The 18,447-nt window shown below is 42.0% G+C and overlaps 1 protein-coding gene across 1 annotated transcript in view; it reads left to right on the top strand.

Annotated features, from left to right (window-relative positions):
- Nucleotides 1–18,175, top strand: part of LOC114798883 (uncharacterized) — a 31,570-nt gene extending 13,395 nt beyond the window's left edge. Inside the window, exons 2-7 of the mRNA XM_028994949.1 lie at nt 5,132–5,349; nt 6,147–6,207; nt 6,293–6,380; nt 8,103–8,605; nt 11,387–11,506; nt 15,388–18,175. Coding sequence (XP_028850782.1) covers nt 5,237–5,349; nt 6,147–6,207; nt 6,293–6,380; nt 8,103–8,605; nt 11,387–11,506; nt 15,388–15,825 — 1,323 coding nt within the window. The 5' untranslated portion in view covers nt 5,132–5,236 and the 3' untranslated portion in view covers nt 15,826–18,175. The remainder of the gene's footprint in view (nt 1–5,131; nt 5,350–6,146; nt 6,208–6,292; nt 6,381–8,102; nt 8,606–11,386; nt 11,507–15,387) is intronic.
- The last annotated feature ends 272 nt before the right edge of the window (nt 18,176–18,447 follow it).

Raw genomic sequence — 18,447 nt, 5'->3', positions numbered from 1 at the left:
TTACAAGTCCGCTTCCTTACCCGCTAGGACAAGCGATGGTGCAAGCGAACACTCTCCTGGGAATTAATGAAATCAACAAATAAAAAAGCATTTTAACCATGAGATGTAGGTCATGGGGCCTTGTATGCCTTCTCATTTGCAATCTTTTCATATAAAACAGAAACTGTGTGGGTCAGCCTTTAATAAAAATGGGTCTCATTAAAATAAGAGAATGCTCTTCTGAATAAACTTGTGAGGAAATCACCCTTAAAATGTCCTGCATAATTGCTAAGTGAAATCTTTGGCCGAGTTTAACTGATTTAAAAGAAAGTTTCTGTGGGATTTTCCACCTTTCTTTATGATACATAACTGCTTGTCAGAAAAAGATGAGTTGTGCATTACAGCCAAACGTAAATTTGTACAATTTTTTGTTTTATATTATATATACACACACAAACACACAGTCAAACGTGTGTGTGTGTGTGTGTGTGTATATATATATATGACTTCTACACACTTCTTGCACCTCAGTTATGCTAAACTTTGTTGCATTTGTTTAGTTGTTTAGTTGTTGCATATATATATATATATATATATACACACACACACACACACACACACACACACACACGTTAAGTAACTTGCTGCGTTAACGTGAGACTCTTTATCAGGCGATAAAAACGTGCTGCGTTAACGTGAGACTCTTATCGGACTGTAGGGGGTACTGTAGGGGGCGAGAATGAGTCTTCGAACTGTGAAATTACTAAGCTGTAATACTCGGATCCTTTTTAGGATTCGGCTTGCTCTGAGTCACTCACTAAACTGATCCGGGTGTGTGAGTCACTTGAGTCACTTGAGTGGAGCGCTAACCCGCTCTCTGATCTGGGTGCGTGAGTCACTTGAGTCACTTGAGTCACTTGAGTCAGTACGCACCCGGATCAGAGAGCGGGTTAGTGCTCCTGGTGGTTATCTTCCTCTACAACCGGACTCATGTAAGCAACAACAACAACAACATTTATTTCTTATATAGCCCAAAATCACACAATCAGTATGTCTCAATGGGCTTTGACAGGCCCTACAGTTGACACCCCCCACACTTGACCCTTCTGCACACAAGGAAAAACTCCACACAAAAAAACTCTAGGAGAGAGAAAAAAAGAAAGGAAGAAACCTTGGGAAGGAGTGATACAGAGAGGGACCCCCTTCCAGGGTAGAGTGAACCTGCAAATGGTGTCAGTGCAGGGTTGGATATGATATAATGAGTCCTACGGTTGTAGGGTTGGAGAAGTCCAGGATGTATTCAGTGTCATGGTCTAGATTACGTGTCCGTAATGATGTTACTGGTCCATTTGAGGATCCCTGAAGCTGTAGTTGTAATGGTGGTGGTGGCTGTGGTGACCCTCTGGTTTGTTTCATGTTTTTGTAAAGCAGTTGTCAGGAACCAGGATTTATTTGCTGGTCTGATCACTGGGGTCTGCCAGTAGTCTGGGTGCTTGATTCCGTGCCAATATATTGGAGTTTACAATTTAACCATGGTGTAGTTAGGACTTGAAGGATTCGGTTCAATGGAGACCTCAGATTCGTGACTCATGAGTCATTTAAAGGATCCGGGCAATTAACCCGGGTGAGTCATGAATCGCACAGCTCCAGAAATTACCAAATCACGTGTCGTGGAAACATGGATGCAGCTATGAAGCCGCCGGGTTTGCTTCAGGGAAAATTTATTTTTAAGATGAATCTAGATTAATTTAGATTGCTATAGATTAATCTAGATTGCTATAGATTAATCTAGATTAATTCCAAAACTACATTGAGATTAATCTAGATTAAGAAAATTAATCTATGCACACCTCTAATATATATGTGTGTGTGTGTGTGTGTGTGTGTGTGTGTGTGTGTATATAGACAGTTTTTTTGAGGCCACCAAATCTCCATTACTGGTGCTGTACAGAAATAAATCTTTCTGAAGGCTGTTCATTTTCCGAGTTAGGTTTCAACTGTCAGCAGAGTTTCAACATTTCTGTTTTTTTGTCAGCTCAGGAAGACGTTAAGGTCACAGATTGTGAGTTTAGGCTGTGATAGTGCAGGCTTCCACCTACACACTACACATGCACTATTATGCAACTAGATGACATCATAGTTTCTTACGTCACCCTTACCCCTGCATTCTCCACTGACACAACACTTCCTCCCCTGACCAGTGCAGAAGCTATATGACCATCAAATCTCAAGCCCATGAAGTTGCAGCATTCCTCATCTCCCCTTTCAAATATTAGTTCCTTTCAGTTTGTCTTGTGAATGTGATTTTATGACAACTGAAATTTAATTTATGAATAATTGTTTCTGCCTCTGGAGCAATAGTATAAAATAACAGGGATAATAAAACAATTGTGCCATTATTGATCTTGTTCATTTTGGGCAATAGCATCGGTTTTATGAAACACTAAACACACACAGTAATTTGCATTCACTGGAGGTTTATTTTATCATTTTAATGTGATCAAATATTGTTGAAGTGGTACACACCAACCAAATCTCATGACAATTATGAAATTGCAATGGTCTCCTAATCCATAAGAGTGTGTTAAAGGAGCTTAAAACACTGCAATGATCATTGCAATCTTTTCTCTGTATTGCTCTGATGCAGCCATGCAATTCATTTAATTGCATGTGCTTCAAACCCGCATGCGTGGGTTCTTTGTGACTTCCTTCTTGAGATATTTTTATATTTTATTGTAGAAAAGCTGCTCTGCTCTGATCAAACACTCGTCTTCTTTTTAAAATGGAAGGTGTTGAATTGGTATGAACCCATGGGAATATTGATGGAAACACGGTAAAAAACAATCCCGTTTCCGCTCCATAAAAAATTTAAGGTGAGTCTTCTGAATCTGGTTCTGAAAGTATGAACACTTGTAGATTTAACTTTAATCAGCAGAGTCTAACTGTTGTCTTTCTCGTTGAACTTCAAGGGTCAGAAGAACACAGGGATTGTGTTAGAATGTGTAACTCCATTGTAAATGTAAGGATATCAGTACAGGGGAAATAGAATCACATTTCCAAGTACAAGTCAAATGCATCAACCAGTCAGAATTGAACAATCTCATTGCTGGATGAAAGCATTCTTGAAGATATCTGTTTAAGCTTCTGACAGACTGAATACCAACTCGATACGTATCACGATACAGGGGTCACAATATGATTATATCACGATATATTGTGATACTGTAACTATTGCGATATTCACTGAAAATGTAAAAACAGACCGAAATAAGATGCTGTGATTGGTCTGTCACTCTGCCAGTACACAGCTGTACAGCGCCATTTACAGGAACGGAGGTTGTAGTTGCACGCTGACTTTTACCTCTGCTGACCTCACTAAAGAAAACAGCACCATATGGTGGAAGAAATCTGTACACAAAAATATCGAATTTCTAACAAGCCTAACTTTTACTTAGTGTGCAAGTCTTAAGTGTTTGTACTACACAACTTGTCAGGATCGGGGAGTTGCACACACAAACACAACACTCACCAAAACTACAATTAGTCAGAAAAAAAAGTGAGTGGTCTGAAGGTCCTTTATAACCTGAGCTTGTTGGATTTGTGAATGAATGATGTCACTCCTGAGTTGTACCTGAACAGCGAGAAAACTGTGCAGTGCTCTGTAATTCTTTTGTATAAAAACCCTGTGCCAGGACTGTATCTTCGACCCACTGGGAGGCACATATAAAATGTTGCACTTTAACTACTGCAGATGCACAGGGCAGTCATACGACTTTAAGAGTCAGAAATCCAATTTCAAGTAATGTTCCAGGGGTTATTATTTAATCTTTTTCCCAACTGCGAGTTCAAAAACTCCAACTTCCAGTTCACGTGGAATGCACCACGGAAGTCTTCACAAGTCATTGAGGAGGGCTTGGTAGAGCTTAAGATATAAATCTCCCTGAATTCCCCTTATTGCTATTCATGTGCAATGTGTAAAAAAGCTTTTACTTCTAAGACATGCAGACTGCATGACATCGATGTTGTGACATTTCACCAATTTATTTCTTGCTTTAGTTTATATACTTCAGATAGGTCATTATCAGTATACGTCATGGTGAACTGACAGGTCCCAGACCAGTTACTTAAGCGACAGACTTTGTGCCGTTCATGAGAACACTTTTTCGGGGGATTCAGTTCCTGACGTTCTACTGGGACTTGATCCAACACTGAGGATATGAAAGAGGGCTGCTGATGCAGGCCGGCTATCACATGACACCATTTCTGTGTCATTCTGTCAGGACTGTCTGTCTCGCTCGTTTCCTTTCTCCGTCTCCGTGGCGGGAAGAGGAGCGCAGCATGCTGCAGACGGCAGCAAATATCAGCCAATGTGCTGACGGCAGCACCAGAAAGACTGAATGAACAGAATATGTATATTCAGCAGTGTGTGGATTCCTTCTACTTCAAAAGAACACACACTATCATAATCTGCGCGCACACACACACCGATATACACAGCTGACCTCCTTTCCCACTGCTGCTCTTTTGTCCTCCTCCCTCTCTCTCTCGCTCTCTCTCTCCCAACATCTTTCACCATAATCCAGCGCTTGGGCTGCATCACATCTGTCTGCATGTGTGTATGAGGGCACATCTGAGAGAAGTTTGGGGTCATCTCGATGACACTGTGTTGACTGTGTGTTATAATCTACACGTTTGATTAACCTGTAGATGACCAACAAGTGCAGAAATGTTAGCTGTTGTACAATTTGAAGTGAGGATTACACCGTACTGTACGAAATTGTTCAGATGTTGAAATCCCCAAAATTGCTGAAAAATTGATTAGAAATTGATTATGACAGGTGTCCCAGAAATCTTTGAAAGTTTGTGTATTATTGTAACGATCTGTCCAAGAAGCGATGGGAACCCAGGTGTGTGTTTTTCGGCTGGAGATCCATTTAATTCTATGTATAATAATAATATTAACAATAATAATGATGTGATTTTTAGAAATGAAAATGTTTATTGCTTTCCAACATGCTTTGTATGTTTCCTGGTTCACACTGAGAGGAGGGGTAGTGCCATTTTTGTCTTTCTTTGTCTCATTGTGGTACGGTGCGTGGGGGTAGTTCTTGGTAGTACATTTGATCATTTTCTTTCCACGTTCCTTCCTCAGGATCTCATCACCGTTGTGTGTGTGTGAGAGTGAGTGAGTGTATGCATATGTGTTCGTGAATGTCTGCGAGTTTGTGTGTATGTGCGTCCTGAGCCCTTTCACCCAATGAGTGACGACGCTTGGGCCTTCAGCAAGGTGCTTCTCCTGGGGGCCATCGCGGCGGCTTCAGCCTTTGTGGTGACGATCTTCATCCTGCTTGTCTGTGTAGGATGCCAAAGGTCAGTAGTTTATTTTGCTCACTTCAATTCAAGGAGAGAAAATCTTGAAAGATCCCTTCCTTTCAGCTGAGTTTTAGCTAAGCATTCATGTTAGAGCTGAGGTTAGAACCGCCTGGGATTCCGGTCCTTTCTCACATGTACACTTCCTCACACATTTTATCTCTCATGTTTCATTTCTTCCATTTCTGCTGAGGAAACGAATGTTTTTTTCCCTTTTTGTCCTGGGGATATGTCAAGCAGTGATCTATGACCCTGCAGGATTTGTTGTAAACAATCAAAGTGCTCACGATTATTATTCATAGCTCTCCGAAGCCTTCAGACAGAAAACAGCAGCTCCTCAGAGAGTTGTCCAACAAAGCCGTGGAATTAATGGCGGTCCAGAATCAGCATGGCTGCCTCCCGCCCGTCACTTATTCTGGTCTTTCACCGTGGCGATGAGAGACCCGCCTCTTATCGTCCCCGAGGTGATGAGTGAGGAGGAGTGTGTGTGATGAGGGCTGTGTGTGGAGGAATCGGTGATCACTGTCACACCTGGTGCGGGGATGTTGGGAGCAAATCGCGCGGCAGGATTGGTCACGGCTGCCTCACACCTCCGCAGCCACCTACTGCACACGTGCGACACCATCTCCCGTAGTTACCGCGCTGCTCCCATGGTGTCACATGTACTGAGTCAATTTGGCCCAGTTCACCTTGCAAAGGAATAAACAAGAACATGAGGAGCCCTGTGACACAACTCGAGTTCTAATAACTGTTAAACTGAATGGCTTTAAAATCTTTTACTCTTCTGTCCTCATTAGGAAACGCAAAAGCAAGTACCCCGCCCCCAACGGGGAGAAGCACAAGAGAAATGCACAACAGGTGTGAATCCTCCTCTCCTTTTCACGAATCGTTCTTCTTTTGAAGCTCCTCCTTGAACCAACTTCTCTCTTGTTCTGTGTGTTAGAACGCACTCCGCCAGTCAAAGCTGAGTGCCATGAGCAAGTCGGACACCGGGCTACACGAATTGAACCGGCTGGCCTGCAGCGCCAATGGTGAGTCGTGTGGCCACCCATCCGCCCTTCGCCCAGTGTCCTGGGACGGCATGGAGAGTCAGTGATTACTGGGTCGTGATCAAAAGATCACAGGACCCTTTATTAGTGTGTAAATAAAAAAAAAACAACACATTTACTTTAAAATGTTGAGCGTTTGTGCCTCCTTCCCTTCCAAGCAGAGTGGCATGACAGGATCTAGGATTCCGTTGTGCGAATTAATCTATTTTTTTATTATCTTCAGAAATTTTATCCACAAATTTGAAAAAAAAACTGTCAATATAAATTGAAAATGAAAGTGAAATGATTGTCTTTGCAAAACACTGCAGCACAGCACACTCGAAAATTCAGTTCTCTGCATTTAACCATCACCTCAGTGGCACCTTAGTGGCACCTTGGCGGTCCAGAATTTGACCCCACAACCTTCCAATTACGAGTCGGCTTCTTTACCTTTACTTCTTTACTCATTTGGATGACAGTGTTTAAATCTGAAACCTTTTTATTCTCACCATCTTGAACTTCACACTGAATGTTACACCACATCACAAACAACGCAACAGTTTCTCTGTTCAAAAATGTTGTGTCAAATGCATTTAACATTCAGACAAACAGTTTTAGTAAAGGTGTTGGACATTGTATAAATAGAAAAAGTGTTGTTCTGTATGAAGATAGAATTTATGTATATTGTATTACAGGTTTATCACTTCAGATCTTCCCTTTGTCGTGTGAGTTGCATTTTCCTGTCACCCCAGATGAGGTTTCATGCATTTAGCACAGCATCGGTCCTTGTGGTTTTGCTAAAGCACTCGAACATGCGTAAATTTGCTATGGAGTGGAAGGAGCCTGGTCTGGTGTTACACTTGTGCAGATATGCACACAAGACAACAAGCGACTCTTAAAGAAGTAAAACGTCAACTGAGGCAAAGTAGCAAAAGCTCTGCTGCATCTGGGAGAGAACAAGATTCAGCAATACATGAAAAAGTCTACTTCAGTGTCATCCTTCACTACTCTGTTTTAGCATATGCCGTTTCACATTAAAAAATCCACAAGATGCATGCAACATAAAGCAGCCAGACCTGGACAATATCATTTCAAAAATGTAATATAAGAGATAATACCATGGTAAAACGCTCACCAATGAAGCCAGTGCATTTTAAACTGAATGGCATACAAATGGATGAGGAAGATTCTATTAATCACTTACTCCTTTTATCATGTGGGATTTCTTCCGTTTGCATTACAAGGATTCCAAGTCTGTCCAATTTGGATGTTTTAAACAGATAATACTGTCAGTATGTGGTTTCTTATTGGTCTTGCAGATAAGTTTTCGGGAGGGCAGGTAAGAAAACTTTCAGAGTTGGAGACTCTTAAGCTACTTATATCTGTAAAGTGGCGTGTCAGGTTCCTCAACTACATGTAGACAGTAAGCTTCGCTTCCTTAGAAAAAGACTCCCATTACGATTATTATTGTCATCATTGCCACAATTAGTTATTTTTATATTTAGTAAAACATTTTGCAAACACTGCTTTATTGGCAGGAAACTAGATTTCATGTTAACATGTTATATTAATAATAGGTTCAGCATATTGTTATGCAAAAGTATGCAAATTGGCATTTTTTTAAATACAAATTTTGATTAGCTGATTGCCTTTCAGTCACTTCCTGGTTCTCTTCATACCTGCTCTGAATGATGTTTTGTATGATTTCAATGTCTCTTGCTTCAGGTGGTCCTAAGAATCGTCCAGTCAGTATGGACCTGCTGCTGCTCCACTGCAGACGCTCCACCACGGACCTCCACCCTTCTCACAGCCGCCAGTTCCCGCACGTCCCCAATGGCACTGGGGGTTCCGAGCAAGAGCCCCACACCTACTCAGAGGTGGGACACCACCGTGCCCCTCCGGACCACTGCAAGGACGACGGCCTCTATGAGAGTGTGGGGGTCCGGCGGGGGGAGTCTGTGGCTCCTGTCACCTCGGGGCATGCTGCATCTCCATCTGCCTCTCCCAACACGCCAGAGTGCGCCAGGAGGAGTCAGGGGGCCAAAGCAGGCCTGCAGGAGCCAGTGATGGCGGAGTACGCGTCCATACGGAAGGTTCGGAAGGTGGAAAAGGGTCAGCGGAAGGAGAAGGGTGAGATGGAGGCGTCTGACTCTGCCGCAGAGTCGCTGCACAGCCATGAAGCCAGCAGGAAGAGCGCCGAGCCCTTTCACCTACACTCATTTCCCAAGGTATGTCCCCTGCTGGCAGAGCTGTCACTTCACTAACTGCTAACTGTCATTTACATAAATCTGTTCATTGCACACTTAATGATTTACAAATGTGATTATTTATTGTGAGATGACTTAAAGGGCACATGAGGTTTCTGACTGTCAGTACTGAAACTTGACCACTAGAGGTCAAGTTTTCACAAGTTGCAGTCAGTGCTGAAAATCACCGTCATCTAACACTACTGCAGGTTTACAGCCCTTATTGCCAGAGAGCAAGGACGTCCTCAAGGGTTCTGATGAGCCCAACATGTAAAAAATCCGATGCTGGCTTGCATGTCTCTCTAATAGGGGTGAAAAATGTCCTTTGTATGCTCAGTGTCTTTGTGGAAAAAGGACAAATGTTATTTACAATGTTTCCATGCTCAGGCTTTTGTTGGGCTGATGAGCATGTGTATGTGTGTGTGTGCAGGTTTTATGATCAACAGCACGGCTTGTTACAAAAGGTATAAAAGTGTCATCTTGCACGAATTTAATTTTGCCTCTTAGAATAATTTCTCTTTATTTAGCACCTTGTGTAAGAGGCCGTGCAACCACCACCTACTGTAAAAATAAAGTCTGTATTACTGAAGAAACAGACTCAATTCTAGAATGTGCTGCAGAATGCTATGGAATATTGTGCTGTAGAAAGACTTGATACGGATTCTCCTAGCAGTCCGGCCTGTTCTTTTGGGTGTCTTTTTATGGAGCGTGTCTTTGTTTTTTTTATTATTCAAAAACTGGTCCTGTGCTCAAACAGAACGATTGGGATCTGTTACAAGATTGTCACAGAGGTGTTTGTGCAAGCACAACATCTTGTTGGCTTGGATATGTCTGCACAGTGCTTCTATGTGGAATTCTGAAGGGCATAAATAGAACTTGATAAAAATTAGGAGTGTGCATTAAAAAATATAACAGTATGTATGTGTGTGTTCGTGTGTGTGTGTGTGTGTGTGTCTATATATATATATATATATATATATATATACACACACACACACACACACACATACACACATACATGTATGTGTGTGTGTGTGTGTATGTATGTATGTATGTATGTATATATCTCCTTGTGTGTGTGGAGCACGTGTTCTGTGTGGGTCCGGCTCATGGGGAGCGATTATGTAAGGTTGGGTGGCTGCCAGGCTTGTGTTTTGTGTTAGAGGATTCTGGGTAAGAGCTGCGGCACATGTAGCCTGTGCGGCTAACAGAATAAAACAGCGGGACACAATGAAGCCTCTTATTCTCACCGGCGCGGTACAGTAGGAACTCGTAAAAAGAACTTTAATCATTGACTGGCCCTGTGAAGCGCCCTGTTCTACTGACACACTGGGGGATTGTTCTCCCAGTGGGAGGAGCCTTCAGGCCCGGTCTGTGGGACGAGCGTCATTTTAAGTAATGTCATGTCATGTTAGATGTGTGTGGGGAATGTTTCCCAGAATGTTACACCAAATGGAAGGATCAAATGGGAAGATTGTCCGAATTAACTAATTTCCTTCGACTCTTTTGTTTATGATCTAATTCATAGGATAATTTTACAAACATGCTATAATTTTAACATTTCACAAACACATTTTATTTACTCTATATACTCTATTAGGTAATGTGCATACACAAAAGAAAATAACATTTCATGAAGATGTTTTATTGTAAGGGCCACATTTCTAATTTAATTTATAAAATTAAATTAGAATTCAGTTCTATCAACCATTGATTAATGCATTCATTTAATTGGTGTAAAAAAATCTATATATTTATGCATACATATTGTATGTTTATCATAAATTAAAATGTCCTTAAGTCCTACAGTTGCCTTTACTACTATTGACTTGTGTCAGACTTGTCTAGGCATGTCAATGAAGAGGCGTAATCAGCGCGGGTAAAGTGCACTGCAGTGACCTTTAAAAGAAAGAAACAGGAAAAACTCAAGTAAAATCACTTTATAAAATCACTATCTGCAATTTAACCTCATTCTGCCTTATAACTTGTTCACAATTCATTACAGTCACAATTCATTACTAAACTGTTGTTAGGGCCTGAGCATGGACGGTCAGACCATTTTGGGGAAATAAAAAAGAGAAAATCATAAATTATACTAAATTACTAAACATTGAGTAATCAAGATGAAACTTCACCGAAATATTTAGTCTCATACCATAATCATATTCATATATGAATTTTAACATCTTGGTATAGCGCAACCAACTAGCAAGAGAAAAAGTACCACTTTGCACTTTGTATTGTTTGTACAATGTTCATCAGATTAACATAAAAAATGGTCAGTATGTTGTGAACACGTTCCTTATAAAGTGTTCCTTGCCTATAACATCAAATGCAGGGAATTCACAAGTTGTGAATTAGTTTTTGGTATCCTGTAGAAATACAATTTAACCTACGTATTCCAAACTTGATCACCATGTGTGTCAATCAAATCTGAGCAAATTTCAATATACATCCATTATGCTAAAATACATAAGAAAGATTTATTTTTAAATTGGCATGTGAGAAAACACACATAAACTTTCAGCATCAAGACAAGTTGAACATTTCACATATCAAAAATCTTATTTCTATCTTTGACTGTGTTTGCCGTGTGGTGGTGTTAAATTCACCTGTTACTAAGTCAGGCTGCTCTGCCTCTGAGTGAGTGAGCTCCTCCAGGCTAAAAGGGGCGGTACTTTACTTGCTCACTGAGAGTGCTGGAGAGAAGGTGGGGGGGGTATGAGTTTCCTGACTGGCTGCGGTTCCCTCTCTGTCCACCAGGAGGCGATGTTCATGGGGAACGGTGAACAGTACATCTGGAAGCCGCCGGAGGAAGATGACATCATTGTACCACCCGGTCCCCAGTTGGAGAATGGACAGGGTCACTCGGCTGTTGTGGAGGTGAGACAGTGCCATCTAACCCAGAATGCTTTGCTGATTTTGCTCTGGCTCTGTATACTCCCTGCTCCAGACAGGCTCACAGAGGAACACTTTTGAGATCTTGTGCTGGTCCTGACCTCTGACCTAGAAGCCGTTGCTCACAATTCACAACGAAACCCCTTCCTTCTGCTCTGTGGTCACTTGGCAAGATTCCGTCCGAAGCCCAGTGTTGACAGCAGTCATTTAGAAGAGCCCTAATTATGCTGCTTTGGTGTTTACACTGAACCAAACATAAAACTGCACCAGTCTGGGATTTTAGATCTGGAGCCAGAAGAGTGACTAGTCTGCAGATGCAGACAGGCACCGGCTCAAATAGTGGGTGAACTGATTCTTCAGAGTAGCAGCAAACTGTATCATCCGAGATTGTAAAATCCAATGATTGCAGACATCACTATGCTGTCTGGCTCAGTTGACCGGAGCAACAGTGACCCTTTTCATGGACCTATGCGTTATGCAGAATAGCTAAGTGGAATAAAAAAAAGTTCTTGCTTTCAGGACCACCTGTCAATCGTTTTCATAAATTACCTGATATTTATTTGCCTTTGTTGAGGTTAGAGGGCAGAGGTCAGCAAAAGCCATTAGGTTCACTCTATGTTCTGCAGTCTTTTAAGACAGAAGGGGAAAGTAGGATAAGTATGTAATATATAGTATTTATGCTATATGCTCCTATGCTTTATTCTCCTCTCTTTTTCATAATTTCTGGCACAATAGGTGAATGGCCATGGGTCAGTAGACACTTCTTGCTGTCTTCATTTGCATTGGATGTTGGATGCAGGGGAGTGTGTCCCCTATTCAGATTTTTTTTTGCTTTCATACTGGTCTTAGTGTTCCCCTAATACTGTACCCGAAGTTCAGCCGTAGTGCAGAATTACAGCCACTTTTAACCAGTTTGATAATGAGATTTCCACTTTAGCTTTAAATGCTAATGAGGAGGAGTGAGGCGGGAAGAGGAGGAGATCGGCTTATAGAAGTTGACAGGACATTCGCAGAAATTACATCAGCAAACACCATTCACCAACCACAATGTTTGGTGCAACCAAGAGGTTGTGAAAAAAAATAGAACTAACCCACTGGTTCTTCAAAGTCTCATTTGTGCTTTTTTTAACGAGCAATTGGAATGCTTCGCAAACTTGGAAGATATGATGGTTGGTGGAGTTACTTTTTTGGGGTGGGGTGGGGTGGGAAATTCTCTGGGCGGGCAAAATATGAGAAGGGGATGTAACCTTTCCCCTTATGATGTCATAATGGGAGAAATTCCAGATTTGAGATTTGTCTGAGATGCTGCTCTCGAAATGGCGAAGCAGAATGGCCGAACCACACTTTACACCATTTCTAGCCACTACAGGACCATAGACAGGCTAGGGGAACTAGTATTAATGTTAATTAATCTCACAAAGTGACATTTTCATATTAGGGAACCTTTAAGAAAACAGCTCAATACTGACTAATTATAGATGTAATAATTATTAAAGACATGTTTATATACAATTACATATACTGCATTGACAAACAAATGTGCATAGAGTGTGTGTGTGTGTGTGTGTGTGTGTGTGTGTGTGTGTGTGTGTGTAGAGCATCAGAAACAAGGCTAAATCTCAGCTGGAGGGTTGAGTTGGACTCTCTAGACTCCACAACAGGCATCGTCCAGCCCACGGCCAGCGAAGAGTTAATCTCCAGTGCTGCCCTACATTTTCTCTCCCACTCTCTCGCTCTCCTGTCCGGACACGCCCAGACGCTGTAATCAGGTGTCTGTCAGACGCACCCACACTTTTCCCTCCACAGTGCTCCACATGCCCAACCCATGGACCAATCAGAGCGCCGCCACCGCACCGCCACCACATTTAACCCTTAAATGGAGCACTTTGACTGTTTTGGCTGACTCAGGCCCTTTTGAGTGTTGGTGAACATATGGTGAGGGAGATTTAAAGCTGGTTACCAACAGATTGCTGTCTAAACATTTATTTGCATGGTATGAAAATGTACATTGTGATTAACAGTAAGATCAGATTGTTTTGTAATGCATGCTGCCGAGCGAACGTTGCTGCAGCTGCACCAGTGCTGCACCGGTGGAACTTTTCAGTCTGCTGTCCTACTTTTTTCAGAAGTGGTATTGTGCAGCATATGATTCCCTTTATGTAGTCATTAACTAAGCTGATTGCACACACACAACACACACATGCAGAGCAGTGAGCAGAGAAAGACGCACACACACTCATTAGGCTTTCTCAACAGCTGCAGCAGCATTTTGAAACCTCCATCATCTTGTGACTTCCTCTCTCTCTTTGTCTCTCTCTGCGTCTCCCGCCGCGGCGCAGAGCAAACACAGAGCAGGGCGAGGCGGAGCCCAGCTGCCGGCTTTGTGTATCAAATGCTGTGATAGGGAGTGGGGGCAGGGTGAGGAGAGCCTGTCAGACTGTGCACAGGGACGGAGGGAGCGAAACGGGCCTTTTCACCTCAACCAACCAGTTTAAAGGCTCGTGCCGTATCACCTATACTGTATAGAGTGTATTTTTCACATTTAATACAACATACACAGTTCTATGCAATTACGAATGTTATAACATTGTATTTTTATGTAAACCCAACTGAGAACTAATTTTTAACTAAAAAATCAAATAATGTCCCTTGAACTTTTTACTCACAGCTTTGTCTAGTTTGGTGTACTAAAACAAGTACAGCTATAAGCTGAATTATTATTTTATTTATTTGTTTATTTATTTATTATTCAATCAATAAAATAATAGCTCAGTGTGATTATATACATTTTGGAATTACCATATTTCCAATTTAATACCATCACTTCTGTGTGGCATTGTTATCTCTGCCGCTTCCTCCGCACCCTCGTCAGACAGTCTCAGGACCTAATCTGTTACACTTACAGCATGGTTCCCAGACAGGACAAGGCAAACATGGACAAATCCCATAATCCCTGGCAGCTGAGATTCTTCTTCTACAGTGGTGACACAGAGGTGCTGCAGTCATCAAATTTCAATGGGAGCATTAGGAATTCGAATTCTGCACGGACAGATATTGTGGGTATTTTGCTGTAAAGAGTATATTTGTCTCTGTTGATCTAGTGAATGACATTCCCCACATGCTGCTTTTCTGTGGCCGTGGTGGTGAAAGTTTAACAGCCTTATCTGCTGGTTAGGTAACTCTGCTCCCATCCGTGGTCATATGCGGGAGATAAGAGTGTTTAGAGGGCTGGAACTGACCAGGTCGAAGGGGGTCATGCTTTACGGGGCAGGCATGGAAGGCCCTGATAAACACTCATACACAGCTTTTCACACCTATCTTCCTCGTCAATTCAATAATCAATTTGTGCTCCCTCTTCTGTTTTTTTTTTTTATCTACATCAGTGAAATAGAATTCATGTGCACAGATAACTCATGTAGTATTATAGGAGGCTTATATTTTGCTGCCGCTGAGTGTAAGGCTGATTTTCAAAGGTCAATCTAATCTTCAAGTTCTATTCAAGAGCAATTCCACTCCATTCAAAGTCTTATTATCTGATTATCCAGAATATTTATTATATTTTTATTTAGAAATCCATTTTTTTCTTAACAAGGTAGCATATCTAACAAGTAATGGAGTCACAAATGCTACGAATGAAGACTAAATAAGTCTGTAGAAACCAAACCACATCAATTTCCAAACATGTCATACAGACTGTGCTTTTGGACAAAGCGCAAAATTTCTATGAACAAGACATAACTATCTTACTAGCTTGCATTTTGGATAACGCTTAATGCTATTTATGTAATATTCATATTCTGTGGGAGAAGAAATCATTTGGCTTGGCTTTGACTACCATAACTCATTTATCATTCTCTTTTTTTAAGATCTCAGATATGTACTCCACGGTGTGTAAAAGCCTGAAGAAGAAGCCTCCTCAAGGGGCTACATCCCAGGATGCAGAAGGGCAGCACAGCCTGGCCAATCAGCCTCATGGAGAAGATGATCGCGTCTGGTTGGGTGGTGATGCACAAGAAGAGGCGAGGGCCAGAAGGCGCGTCCACGAGGAGCCCTGCTACGAGCCAGTCGGCGAGAAGACATGGCCCGCCAACCTGGCTGTGGAACTGGACCCGGCCTACGCTACCATCGACTCCAACTGGAAGCGGGAGAGGCAGGCCAACACACTGAAGCCTAAAAAGAAGCCCATGCACAGCGAGAACCTCTACGAGACCATCAGTGAGGTGAAGCTGGGCGCCAGCGCTTCCAGCACCACCACTATTTTCACCTTCAACGACGGCATGGAGATGTACGTCACTGGACTCTAGGAACCAACCTACTGTACCCTGTCGAGGATTAATACGTGTTGTAGAAAATTCATTCCTTCCACAAAATCAGCACAAAACTGCTGCATGCATCACACATACACATGTAGTGTGTGCACGTTCATGAAAGGCACTGATTTACTGTTGTACTGTGACAATTTTTCCAACTTGCAGGGCTAGGATCAGGGCAGCTTTTTTAGGCTAGACCAAGATTTAAACTGTTTTTTTTTTTTTTGCTCTGCATAAGTCACTAACAGAGCAGCACAACCTCCAACGGAGAATTTAATTTGCCGACTTTTTGGTGCAAGATAGCGGGACATCCACACACAAGCACACTCGAGCACCGACACAAACAAGGATCACAGGTCTTCTAGAGGAAAAACACATCCGACTGGTTTTCTGCTTTCAAATTAGACTCCCGCGGTTCAGCCTGAGGCTTGCATAAAGCCGATGAACAGCAGATAAGCGCAGAGTAGCCGGCTCCCTTACGCACTGTGTCTTTCTAGGGTAGGTCACTGTCTCGTCTAACCTTGGAACAGTTGCATGACAGTAATGTGGCTTTTCTACATGATTTCAGTGAGGCATAGTCATCTGTAAATTGAGGTACATTAGTGATACTCAGGTTGTGGTACCAAATTGCATGCCATTTTATTGCAAATCTACATTTTACCCCTGCGCTTCCTAATCTATGGTTTCCATTGGTAAAATGATTAAGAATGTGTGTCCTGTCTGAAAGCTTTTTAATCTTTTATCTGTTTCCATTTTGTTTGAAACTGGCTTGATGAATCTCTGTATTGGTATACAAAAGGGTACAAAATCCTGAAAGTTTGGCACACGTTTTGAAGGCCCCTTTTTGGCAAATGGTACTCCCACCCTGGCTTAGCTGGTGATTCACATTAACCAGTGACGGTTCAGTCTCATTTTACAAGACCCTAAAATACATATTAGCAAAGGAGATTCGACATTGCTAAAGAGGGGATGGATTTTAGGTGGCATGATTCAGGTGTCATGGGAAGCTGAAGAACAGCGTAGATCACAGACAGGCCCAAGATTTTGCACTTGGTCTGACAGCCACGGGGCGCTATCAGTGTTTAGAAGGCTGTTTATCCAAGAAAAATATACTAAATGGGCCCAAAGTTGCCTGGCGAGCGTCTTTTGGACGGCTGCCTCCCTCTGGTCTGTCTGCGCAGTTGAGAAGATCCGTAAGATTTTGTATTAAAAATTGACATCCCAGACAATAAAATGCCAAAAAATGTGCGTAGGAGGACACACATATCAGCTCAGGAACTAAAATATGAGGTGTTTCCACATTCCTAAGGAATCCTACTGCCAATAGAGGAAATCAAAGGAACTTAAATGTTCTTAAATAGTGTTTCCTTTCCCCCAGCCCCACATATTATTTAGTCATGACGTCTAAGCTAATGTCACTGCCATGCATACAGGTATTGTTGTGTCAGAGCAGAATATGTTGGTTTCTTTTGTTTCCCTTGTAAATTGACAGCACTGCATTTATTGTCTCACAAAAAACATTCTGTCGGTGCTTAGGTTTCTATACGGTTTGCAGATGGTGCCGTTCTTTCCTCCCACACTGCAATAGCATGTTTTTTTGAAGATACTTTAAAAAAAAAAAAATGAAATGTAGACGCTTACAAGGAAAAGTACAACAGGCCAGGGGTGTACAAGCACACACACACACAGCGTGTCCTGCTGGTTAACCGGGGTGTATGGGATGAAGTGAACTTCTCCCACCGTGGACAGTGGTGGATTTATCTGTTCACGCCCTTGATGTAGCACTTCTGGGACAGTTGGAGTCCATCAACCCATCCGTCCCAATTATTTGTTCTGTACGGAGAGATTGCAATATGTCTGAATTTGTATGAAATGTAATATAAATGTGTGTTACACACTGCCTTCAGTTATCACTGAGTAAAATACAGTGGTTACAAAACAATAATAATAATAATAATAATAATACCAATCAAAAGACAATTTAATTTGTATGTGGTTTACTGTGTGCTTGAGTCCTCTTGACAGAAAATAAAAATGCAAAGAGGCCAAATTGCATGTACATATATAAAGATTATTGTTATGATAAGGATGCTAATGATGTTATACCTGAGGGTAATATTTTATTTGCTGGCTTTCTAGTTGTGAATTGCATTAACATGTCAGAGCAAGTAAAACTGCCTAAGCACATGTCCACAGTTCAGTTTTATTTTCCAGTGCAAGTGTTTAGGCTTTTGTCATAATTTGCAAATATAAGTATATTTTGTTTTGTTTTTAAACCAAACTATCATTCATACAAATTGTGATCAGGTTTCTACTTTTGTAATAAAGCTGCACCTTCAACTTTTTTTGTTCTGCTTCTTGAGAAATGGTTCCTTGTGTTGTGCCACGCATCGGAGGAAAGACGGTGTGTTCGAATACAGGCGACGGCTGCGTCGCCAGAAAGCTTCCGGCGCGTGAAAAGGCGAGAGAAAACGTCGCCAGATCGTATGAAACCTGCACAAGCGAACGGAAAACGGGCATTAAAGTGAACCCGGGCTCGCAGATCTGCCGAGCAGCTCGGTCGCCGGTACTTGGGGAAGGAGGAGCCTCCATGTTGCGAGGTTCACGTCGCCATAC

This window comes from Denticeps clupeoides, chromosome 10 (genome assembly GCF_900700375.1).
Source record: "Denticeps clupeoides chromosome 10, fDenClu1.1, whole genome shotgun sequence".
Taxonomy (NCBI): Eukaryota; Metazoa; Chordata; class Actinopteri; order Clupeiformes; family Denticipitidae; genus Denticeps; species Denticeps clupeoides.
Note: the sequence above shows the minus strand (reverse complement) of the source record. Positions and strands in the feature narration are given on the sequence as shown.